This window comes from Myotis brandtii, unplaced genomic scaffold (genome assembly GCF_000412655.1).
Source record: "Myotis brandtii unplaced genomic scaffold, ASM41265v1 scaffold1098, whole genome shotgun sequence".
In the NCBI taxonomy this organism is placed as follows: domain Eukaryota; kingdom Metazoa; phylum Chordata; class Mammalia; order Chiroptera; family Vespertilionidae; genus Myotis; species Myotis brandtii.
In genome coordinates this window covers 149,972-161,684 of record NW_005353746.1, presented here as the reverse complement: position 1 = coordinate 161,684, position 11,713 = coordinate 149,972, and the positions used below count along the sequence as shown (strand labels likewise).

The following is an 11,713-nucleotide window of genomic DNA, read 5'->3' as shown; positions in this document are numbered from 1 at the left end:
TTATTCGGGCTGTATGTTACCCGTTTCAGCTGCTCGCCCTTATCTGCTCTGGGACAAGGCACCGACATGTCCGTCTAAACCTCTGCCATTTTTTTTCTCCTACCCATATATACTTTTATGCCTTTCAAAAAACATTCCTGTCTTTGAGGTGATTTCTCATCTGTAGCAATCTGTACTCTGCTCTATTATATCATCTACTATGTTATTTTTCAGTTCCTTGCTTCCTATCTTTCTTTTCTATAAGACATTAAGTTGTTTAGAGGCAAAGATAATATCTTGATCAATGCTATATCCCCAGCACCTAGCCCTGTACCTAGTCCATTGGGCTAGCTAGGTTCTATGAGTTGAATTGATTCAATGTGTTTAATTTCAACCTCCAATCTCATAACATGGTCAGTTATTGGTTACAAATCCACAAGTTCACTTAAGTTTTCTAAGCATAAGTTTTCTGTCCTACAATATAGGGAAGATACAGAGTTGGTAGGAAGATTAAATGGTACTATGTATATTAAATGGCCTAACACATAGGGCACCTAAATGCATGACCTTCTGATTTTATTTGAATGGTATGTATTAGCTACAGAAGTCAAAAAAGTAGGAAGAAGGTAAAGACATTTCCAAAAAGAAGAAGGAGGAGAGGAGGAGGAGGAGGAGGAGGACGAGGAGGAGGAGGAGGAGCAGGAGGAGGAGGAGAAAACTGCTTTTTCTCCTTGTTTTATGAATAAGGATGGGGACACAATTTTTACTCAAAGAAATGACATTTTTAGCCAAAGGAATAACTTTCTTAGCATTAGGCTCATTTTTATATGGAAAGTGAAACTCTTTTCCTGTGGATTTTGTCACCTTGTTTGTCTTGGTTTGGTGGACAGAGTCCTGTGGGCTTTCCAGCTAAGATGAGAAAAGGAAGGCTTATGAGGAGAAAATACAGGCCACCATAGTCAGCTCCTGGATTTACATATCCTCAGAACTTTGGGAGTACTTTTTGTTGTACTTGGGCCTTGAATAAAGGCTAATATTTGTGTCTTAGAGATAAAATGCTTATCAAGTGTAGCCTGAGTGAAAGCTTTCTTCCTTGTCAGGGCTGCTCATTGGTAGATTGAAGGGAGGAAATCCTTTATTGCTTTTTTTTAAAAAAAAAAAATTCTGATGACTGTGCTGAGCATGATTAGCAAAGAACCATGGGTTGAAAGTGAAGGTGGTAGCGAGAATACAACAGGGTAATGGAAACTATGTTGGATTTGAAGTCAGCTAGTCCAGGCCTTGGTGTCAAATATCCTGGGCTTCTCCTCTATGAGTCTGAATTTCTTCATATGATATAAGGAGAAAAAACTCTCACAGAGTTGTTTTGTGGTATTGAAATCACCCCCACATGGCAAACAGGCTGCCATTAGGACTTACATTCCTTCCTTAGTAAGAAAGAAGTGCTCATGAAAAATAGTGGCTGCATTCCTGTAGATGAGAATATGGGAAATTGTCTGCCTGAGGCAGATTAACCCAAGAGGTCACTTAAGTTTTGTTTAATGTGTAGGAGAGAAAAAAATGACCTTTGGATAGTAGGAGCCATGTTGTTTGTTTACACTTGAATTAATTACTATGGGAGACTAAGAATTACCCATTCCATTAAGTTGTAGGACTGGATTTCTGGCCCACTTCTTCACATCCACCTAAGACTCAGAGATGGATATTCTTGGCAGTTACACTAGGTGACCACTGAAGCTCCATCCTAGCCAAAGGAACCCATGAGTATTGTAATGGCCAAGTGTTGAGATGGTAGCCTAAGAGATTTTGAGAATCAATGTCCATCATTTCTCAACAATAGCTTCATGCATAGGGATTCTGCTACTTTATGTGGTAGAATGGGTTTGGGGGCATATCCATGTGATATATAGAGACTCCTAAGGAAAGTGAGGGAGTGGGAGAAAAGTCAAAAGAAGACTTCTATGATAAAACTACTTATGATCCCTCACTGTGTATTCATTTCAAGGAAGTTTTATCTTTTTGCCTAATTTATATAATCATTCACAACAGTAGCTCAGAAGTATGGGTAACATTATTCCTATTTGCAGATGAGAATGGAACTGAGAGACTAGGGCAAGGACATAAGACTGCTATGATGTTTAATCTGGTTTAGCCATAGTTCTACCTTTGGATAAGGTAAGGTCATAGGATTGGCTTCATACCATTTATTTGCTCTGAAATTATTGCCTGACCATCATCTTAAGTTATATACCTTAACCTTATATTTCTGCCTTCATCTTTCCCTCATGTAAACATAGCCCATAAGATTGCTGACCCCAGAGAACTTGTCTAATTCCTTAACAGGATCCATAAAGGCTCTGTCCATGTGACAGGAAACCCTGAAAACATTATCTCTAGAAGTATTCCCTCAAAAAAGGCAGCTCCACACTGACTGTATTAAGCAATGAATGATAATAATGTACACATGTAGTTCACTCTTCAAGATCTCAGACTTCTACCCTCCAATTTCTGCCAACTACTGATGTGTATTTCATTATTTCTCTTGTGTCTTTCCAGTTTGGAGACTGCCAGGGAACATGTTCTGCCCATCGACTATTACTTTCCACCCCAGAAGACCTGCTTGATCTGTGGGGATGAAGCTTCTGGCTGTCATTATGGAGCTCTCACTTGTGGAAGCTGCAAAGTCTTCTTTAAAAGAGCTGCTGAAGGTAAAGGGACTTGCACACCCACTTCTATTGTTCTTTTTCCTTTATCTTCTAGAGAGAGGCACTAATTTTCCAGGGCCCTGTATTTTAATCATCTCAGGGACGAGGTCACTGGCAGGGCCTTCTCAAAGTTTTTCAGAGCCTAAAGAATCAAGTTTTCTTATTTGGCCTGCTGGCTTCAACAGTGTTGGTAGTACAGGCAATGTAGGCAATGAAGGTGGTCCCAGCTGGTACTTGGAATTTGGTGGGTCCTAGAAATGAAAGAAAAATTAATGATTTGAAAAGATTTAATTTTCTCTCTGCTTGTGTTCCACTCTGCTGCTAGTGGGGGAAAATTTGTCCTTATTGGAGAATTTAGAAGTAGAGATACTCCAACTGAGTCCCCAGCCTGTATTTTGTTATGAATACAAGATTGTTCCTTAGTAAAGTCTCCCTGGCCTCAGCCCCAGAAAAGAAGTGTTCTCACTGTTAAGCAGACCATCAGTCTATGCACCTGCTCCCTCCTGCTGCTGCCTTCTTGATGCCCCTTTGCATTAATAGTTCCTAGGTAGAGAAGGAACTAAAGTGATGAAACACTTTTATTCTCCTCTCCAGAGACCTGCTCTCAGGGCTGTCCATTGGTACAGAGTCCCAGGCTAAGTTGCATCTTATATTTGGCTATATGGACTGAAGACCTGGCTCATTAATCTTATTTAGCTTAGAACAATTCATGTCTGCTCAGCCCCCAGAGGTGCTCAGCCTACATCCTATAGAGGGAACTCCCATTTACAGACCGTCTATATATGCTAGTGCCTCCTTCTTTCTCAGTCAATTTGGGTCTAAGCCATTTATTCACTTTACTCTCCCATCGTTCTAATGGCTTCTTTCTCAAAGAAGCAGTGATGAACAGCCTGTAAACAGACACTCTGCTCAGGGAACAGATTCAGTTGCTAAACACCAGTATCTACTCCTTCTCCCACTTTCTGTCAAGGAAGTACTTTCTTCTGAGACTTTTTCCCCTGTCACTAGGCCTAAAAATGTTGAATTCTATGCCGGAACCCAAACAGACAGTCTTTCCTTATGTAAAGGCTACAAACCCTATAGATAGTTTTGAAAGTGGAGCTAAGTAAAGCCACACCTTTCACCAGGAATGTGATGACACCCACAGAGGAACCAGAGAGTTCTTGGCATCTAGAAAGAGGTAGCAAATGTGTGTCCTTTAATGGCCTCTCCACTGATAGCCAATTGGAATGATGATTGTATTTCCATCATTTTGGCCAGGTGGCAGGGGTACCTATAAAATGGACAGCTGTTATTATTTTTTTGCAGTCTCTAAAGCAACAAGGAGACAGGTAGCATTCAGTATTACTGAAAACATGCTGTGTATTTCATCCATACTCCTGAGTGGCCCAGTGCTACTGCTTATGCTGGGCTAGTATAACGTCTAGGGCCCCAGTGTCTAGGCCTGTGTAGTTTGGAAAGAGACACAGAAAGCAGTGCCTTCCTTTCTTAAGAGTACTTACAGAAGGAAGGCCTTGATTTGGAGTAAAAAGGAAGTGAGGAGCAGCTTAAAATACTTCAGATTACTCTCCCTACCCCAGTGAGTGCCTGCCTCTTCTCCATACCCTGTCATCCATTACGTCCTGCTTATGGAGCAAAGAATGAAGCTGAGTACCTGTCTATAGCTTGTGTGTCAGTAAGCCAGCCACCACAGTAATAGCAGTCATATCAGATGGCAAAAAAGTTCAAGTAAGCAAGCAAATTCAATAGATAGATTAGATTGTAATTAATGCTCCTTCTGGGTTTTACAAATCTGGGTCATGATAATGCTGTTGTGGAAAACTGGGGAAATAAACATACTGTGGAAGGGAAGATTTTGCTGTCATAACATATTCCACCTGGGAGCTTTCTGCAGAAGTTAGGGCTGAAAGAGGGAGACAGGCAAAAGGGCAGCTGGCAAGGCTGCTTGGGACGAACTCTGCTATGACATGGATTTGATGTATTTGAGAATAAGGAAGAGAAGGGGGAGGAGCAGTCACTCAACTTATAGAACACTTGGAAATCCAGCAAGGTGTCAAATGTTCCAGACCCTAAAAGCACTTAAGTTAGGGAAACCTGGTTATATTTTCTTTGAGAAAATGTGCCATTATGAGTTCATGGGGCCAAATGCTATTGACTGTTTGAAATATAAAAAATAACCAATGGATTCCTTGCGAAACTACGAAGCCCCCTGTTTCCTTTGGATGTGGACCCCATGTTCCAGTTCTGAGCCCTTTGAGGGACAGGATAAGGTGGTTTAAAAATATACACAAAACAAAGAAAAAATTATTGGTGTTTTCAATCTCCTCCCATCTGTAAAGCTTGGTGACTGGAGTTTACTGCCATCATTATCTCTATTTGAAGGCAGGGGGCCGTCTTATTACCCTCCGAGAACATTTATTGGTTTGTTTGTTTGTTTTTCTCCTTTATTAAAATCCATCTCTGTTGTCCAGATGTCCTTTCTCAGGTGATTCTGAATCTACCTGGTTCCAACATTGAATTCCACCTGTATTGGAGAGAGTGGAAGCACAAATCTTTCTCTTCCTCACTTTTTTGTCATTGTTAGTTAACTCAGACTGGGTATTCATGGTGTTGATTACCACTTTATTCATGGTTTCAGAAATCTCTGGACTGGGCACAGGTACAAGACTTAAAAGCCTGGCATGTCAGACAGAAGTCCATTTCTAGATTTGGTAGTTCATAAAGCATGAGGCTTTAATGTTGTCATTGGTGCAAGGCTTCACACAGAGTCAATTGTAATATAGCCAGGTTTTCCTGTTGAGGCAAAAGAAGAGGAGAGTGTGTCACATTTTCTCATTGTTAGTAATACTGGGAGTTTGGGGTGAGGGTGAGGCTAGTCAGGGAAGGATCTGAACATTTTGAGGTAAAAGATAATGGTACTAGACCTTGGGGGTAAAATCACTAAAATCTGGTTGATGGAAACTTAGTGAAAGTATTTGTGTGTATGTGTGCATGCATGCATGTATGTGTGTGTGTGTGCATGGGGGCATGGGGGCATACACTCAGGAACTTGAGGGGATGGTTTGTGAATTAGAAACAGTCATGAGGAGAATCAGCTAGCTGGTAGAGTGGGTGGGATGAGCAAGGAGTTGAAAGGGAAATCCATATTGGATGCTATCTAAAAAGACAGGCAGTCTAAGGAGAGTTATATCTCTATGCAGGGGTAAGGACTCAAAGGGGCTTTAGTTTTGTGGCCCATATATGAAATTTCCCTCTTTGGACCTCAGTTTTCCTTATCTATAAAATAAAATACTTAAACTAGATATTTTAAATATTCTTCCAGCTTAAAATTCGTGACAATTTTGCAAATTACAAACATCTCAATTATTTCAGCAAACACATGTTCATTTGTACCTGTGTGTACTTTTGATTTTGCTATCCTTGTATATGGCAAATCCTAGTTCCCATTCTCTTAAAAATCTATCTTTATATAGGGGTAGAGTCATCTGAGAGAGTGCACTGTGGATAGATAGGGTTAAAACTCATAAGTCTGAGATTTCTCTTTCCCTGGCATTGTGACCATGGCTGGGTAACTTCCATTTTCTCATCTGGAAAATCAGGATATGAATCCCCATCTCTACCTCATCATGTTTCAAAGAGAGTTAATTAATTCATCGTGTGCATTATGTGCACAAGAATTTACTATTTTCAGACATTTTCTAGTAAAACTTTGGAGATTGTACATCCATTTGTTTTGTACACATGGAGCACTGTTTGGTACACATCATAAATTGAAACTGTAGTTTACATTCAGGAACTCAAAGAATTACACCATCCTCACTGATGTTTACAATATGTCCCAATTTAGTATCCTTGGCAAATTTTATGTAAGTATGGCTTTGATTCTCTCTCTTGTCTCAGGTTTTTGTGAGGGAAGAAATGTAAGTGAACCCTCATTGAACTCTTTCTGTCCTTTAAATCCACTCTTTCCCACCTCAACTCATGTGGAACAGAATGTTACTTCTTGTTTGGAATCTTGCACAGAATTTTTGTGCACTTCAGTGTTCTCTTCACTCTCTGGCTTTTTGGGTAACTTTTCGCAGAGGCAAGTTAACTATGCAAGGGGGATCTACTTGCAGCTTCAACAGAAGCTTAATCAGGTATCTTTGGCCAAGGAGTTGACTGATCTTGATTGCACAAATCCAACAGATCTTCTCACAAAGCTCCTCTTATCTTTTATTTGTTTCTGGTTTTCTTAAATGTCATAGCCAGCCAGACTTTAGATCAGGGGTTGAAAAACCTTTTCTGTAAGAAGCCAGGTAGTAAATGCAGGGGTGGACAAAAGTTGTAGTACAAATAAATAATTAATAATGAATAATACAAGAATAAACTCTGTGTTTCGTATACTCACTATTGAAAACCTACTTTTGCCCATCTCTGTATATTTATGGCTTTATGGTCCATATGGTTTTTGACTCCACTATTCAACTCTGCCTTTGTGAAAGTGTGAAAGCAGCCCTAGACAATATGTAAACTCATAGGAGTGGCTATATTCCAATAAAACTTTATAGGCCCTGAAATTTGAATTTCATTTAATTTTTACATGCCATTAAATACTATTTTCCTTTTTATGTTTTCAACCATTTAAAATCTAAAACATCATTCACAGCACCCAAGCCACAAAAGAACATGCAGCACACTGGATTTGGCTTGTGGACTGTAATTTGTTAACTCCTGCTTTAGATGGTTGCTCCTGTGCTTGCAAATCTGCAGAGTAAAATTCATTCCTTCTTGTCCCCTGATGTTTAGTAACTTTCTAAATTATCTGATTTTAAACATTCTTCTGAGTTGGCCAGTCAATTTTTTATGTCTTTCTTTCCCAGAATGCCTGGTCTGGTGGCTTCTATGTCCTATGCATCCTTTTAATAAACAGGAGGAAAATAAGCACATCTAGGAGTGCTAGAAGAGAGTACTTTTATATGATAACAGTGCTCCATGTTTAGTAGATCACTCCCCCTTGAAATAGCCAGAGGAGAAGTTGAAAATTTTCACATATTTTATAGTCTTTAGCAGTGTAAGCATGTGGATAACTATGAAATATATACAAATGAGTTTTGATGGATGCCACATATACTCCACATGGTAAAGAGGAAGGGCTTTGGAAACTCTGATACAGTGTTGTAGAAAAACCCTGTCCCATAAAAAGTAAGTCTCAGGTGGCCAGCTGAGTTATGGATCTGCCAAAAATAGGGCTGCATGAAAGCAGGAGGATTGTTTGGGGGAACATTGTGGGGTTCAGAGGTGGTTAAGAGAAACATCATCAGATGCAGCAGGTCCTTTGACATGCCTTCTTTAAAAGCTTTTGTGTCTTCCATGTTGAATTGTATGTTATTGTTTTAACTCTATTCTCTGGGAATTTTGGAAGCAGGCTACTTTCTAGGGAGTAGAACAAGATACAGTGCAAAAACACCAAATCGGGCTCTAGTTCTTCCATTGACTTACCATGTGGCCTTAAGTATGTCTTGTTCCATATGAACCTCAAAACCTCCATCTGAATAGCAAAATGATTGGATTAAATGATATTAAAGTTTTTAGCAACAAATCTATAACAATCTAAATCGTTAACAATAAATCTCTAAAACTTTACATACCCCAGATGTGTCCATTGGCTAGTAGTTAACTTTATAAACATCAGCTTTGGGGAATAGACAGACCTGAGTTCGATCCTTAGCTCCAAGACTTAAGTGACCTTGAGCAAATAACTTAACTTTTCTATGCTTCTGTGAGCTCACAGGGCTATTGTAAGAACTAAATTATGTATAACACAGCTCCTGGTGCCCAGTAACTGTTGGTTCCTTGGTCATTGGTACACATACAGTTATGGTGTCCTCTAAGTATGCAGAAAGGAAAGGTCGGAGATATCAGTGGTTGTCCCCTGGTTAAAGAAGGCCTTGGTTTGGTGTAAAGTTCCCAAACAATTCCATACAGTGTTACTTAATTAGTGATCAGAAGCTCCAATATAAATTGTATAATAATATATCAAAGGCCAATCTGTTTCTCTTTCCTCTGGCTCCAAGAGCATTATAAGTAACATTTCCAGACATCCCAGTAAGAATGGATTCATTACAGTGCCTGAATTCTAGGCTTTGTAATTTAAGGTTTCAAAGCTCTCTGTGTATCTTCTGACCTCTCTGGTAATTTCAGGTCCACAGCCATAGGCCAGGAGAAAAGCTAACAAAGGTCATAAATTATCCTACACGTTCTACAGCCTTTGGTTTCCCTTGTCCAACCAGAGGCGTGTCTTAAAGGATATTATGGCCAGATTCAATAGAAACCTGAGCTAACACCTGTGTAAATAAAGTTTTGAGGCTTCTTTTCCTGAAGCCAGATGGCTATTTTTTAAACCCAAGCCAGATTATCTTTTATCTGTAGTGCTGTCTCCTACAGTCTTAGTGCTTTAGACCCCTTGCAGCGGTTCTAAACCTGTGGGTCGCGAACAATGAAAATACATCCTGCATATCAGATATTTACATTACGATTCATAACAGTAGCAAAATTACAGTTATGAAGTAGCAACGAAAATAATTTTATGGTTGGGGGTCACCACAACATGAGGAACCGTATTAAAGGGTCACGGCATTAGGAAAGTTGAGAACCACTGCTAGAGGAATGGGGTTTGGTTGTAGTGTTTTTGTTTTATTTGATTTTTTGTGGGGGAGGAGGCCATTCTTTAAAAAACAGGTCTTGGTATGACCTGTGATGCTACTGTGTTTAAAATTAAATTCTGGTGATACAACAAAACTCATTCTGCTTCCCATAGATTGATTTCATATCCCTTCACCCCCACCTTCTCCTCAATTTTGAACCTTTTAAAAACCAGACAATCAAAAACCAGCATGTAACATACTGCTTATCTCTAACCACTACCCAAATCATCTTCAGATCTTGTACAAATACCTATGTGGAGAGGAGGGTTAGCACCTGCCAATCAGTATCTAGTCCTTGAGGTTCCTTATCTCTACTCAGCTTCAAAATATAGAAAATGTTGGCTCTTCATGTGTATTGTTTATGACTAAAGACCGCCTACTTCCTACTCTACTACAGGGTCTCTTCTGCCACCTGAACTGTGTAGCCTCTATGACTTCAAAAGTCCTCTGTAGTTCATGACACTTGGAAAGTGTTTTCTTTGTCTCTTTTGCAACTTGATGAGGAGTAGCCAACAAGTTTAGGTTCAGATTATGATTCCAAGGGAACAGTATTAGATATAAGAAACAAAAGGAAGGGGTGTTGAGATGTGGAATGATTTTTTACATACTTACAGAGCCCTATAAAAATAATAAACTGCTCTCTACCCAGAACCCCTATTGATATAGTGGTAAAAGACTTGATTTGAGTCCAACATTTGTTAACCGTGTGACTTTGGTAAAATGACACTCCTCCCTGAGACAAGTATATTCCAGACCTTCTGCTTGATGTTGGAAACTCAGTGATGAATGAGACAGGCTCCTTCTCTCAAAGATCTCAAAGTTTAATGGGTGATAGCTATGCAGAAACAAAAAATTAAATACTGATGTGATAAGTGTCATAAGAGAGATAACTTCAAAATGGGACAGAGATTATGGAGAAACTAATTGATTTAAATCATAACTCCCATAAAGGTGTTATCTAATTTCAGTATTTTCATCACCCAAGGATGACAAAATGTCACAGTAGGCTGCACCACAATATAATTAAACTATTCCATTATCTCATTGTATGCCCACACTTTTGCCTTCCTCACCTTTACTCAGCCTTCTCCCTCTTCCCCAAGCAAATTTTTCTCCACATCTTCTTATCCTTAAGTAATACTTTCCTCCAAGGCTTCACTCAGAAACCCCCTCCTCCATGAGGCCTTCACCACATTGAAAGGTACTCCACCTTGTCCTGTACTCCTACAGCACTTCATAGGTGCCTCTCTTGTGGTTCTTACTTCCTACTTTATTTTTCAGTAATGTACATAACCATCTTTTTTTTTTCTCTGCTAGACCAAGCTCTTTAGCAGAAGTTCGCTTTGCTAAAACCATGATTTCATTTTAAATGCATTGGAAACATCTTCTGGATTGTATTGTGCCTGATGGGCTTCAACCTTTAATCTTAAACATGTAAAATTATATCATCTATCTGGAGATATATACTTTTTACTAATGACTTTTTATTTTATTTTTTTAAAATATTTTAAGGTATTTTTAGGGAGAGAGAGAAAAAAGAAACATCAATTTGAGAGAGAAACATTGATCTGCTGATTTCTGCACACCCCCTACTTGGGATCAAGCCCACAATCCAGAATGTGCCCTGACCTGGAATTGAACTAGAGACCTCTTGGTGCATGGAGTAATGCTCAACCAACTGAGCCACAATGGCCAGAACCTAATGGCTTTTTAGAAAGACCACCACCTTAACACATAATTGATTAAAATGTGTTTTCATTTTCTTTAGTTCTTGCCCTGATGCAAGCATGATATAGAGTTTTGGTTTTGTTTTTGTCTCCTCATGCCTCTATTTTTGGATAGTTAGATTATTTACATGTACTTGGGTTACATATATCTACATTACTTTCTGTTTCTTTACAAGTTTTTCTTAGAACTCATTTTCACCAGTGGAAATACTGGGCAAAATGCAGGTGTTGGGGGTGGAAGCATGTGATGGGCAGATCTTTAAGAATGGTAGGTGCATTGGAGAAATTTGAGGGAGGCAAGTGGCCATAGAGATATCAAAAATCATGTGCTATGACTTAAGAATTTATGAAAGGCCCCCCTGCTTGAAAGTATTTTGCCACACATGGTCTGTCATAGTGTCTGAAACTCTCATCATATATGGAACTGTTTTGGAAGACTTATCTTCCCAGGACATATTCAGCCATTATCTATCCTATCTAATAATAGACAAACATGGTAATTGACCATACCTTCGCTATGCCTCCCATTTGCTAATCAACATGATATGCAAATTAACCGCCAACAAAGATGGCGGCTAATTTGCATACTGCAGGCAGGGCGGGACAGCGCCATCCC

At 39.4% G+C, this 11,713-nt stretch overlaps 1 protein-coding gene across 2 annotated transcripts in view; it reads left to right on the top strand.

Moving 5' to 3' along the window:
- AR (androgen receptor) overlaps positions 1–11,713 on the top strand; it is a 276,767-nt gene that overhangs the window by 170,841 nt on the left and 94,213 nt on the right. For both annotated transcript variants that reach the window (XM_014543636.1, XM_014543628.1), the window contains exon 3: positions 2,536–2,687. In XM_014543636.1, the coding sequence (XP_014399122.1) occupies positions 2,536–2,687 (152 nt within the window). The remainder of the gene's footprint in view (positions 1–2,535; positions 2,688–11,713) is intronic.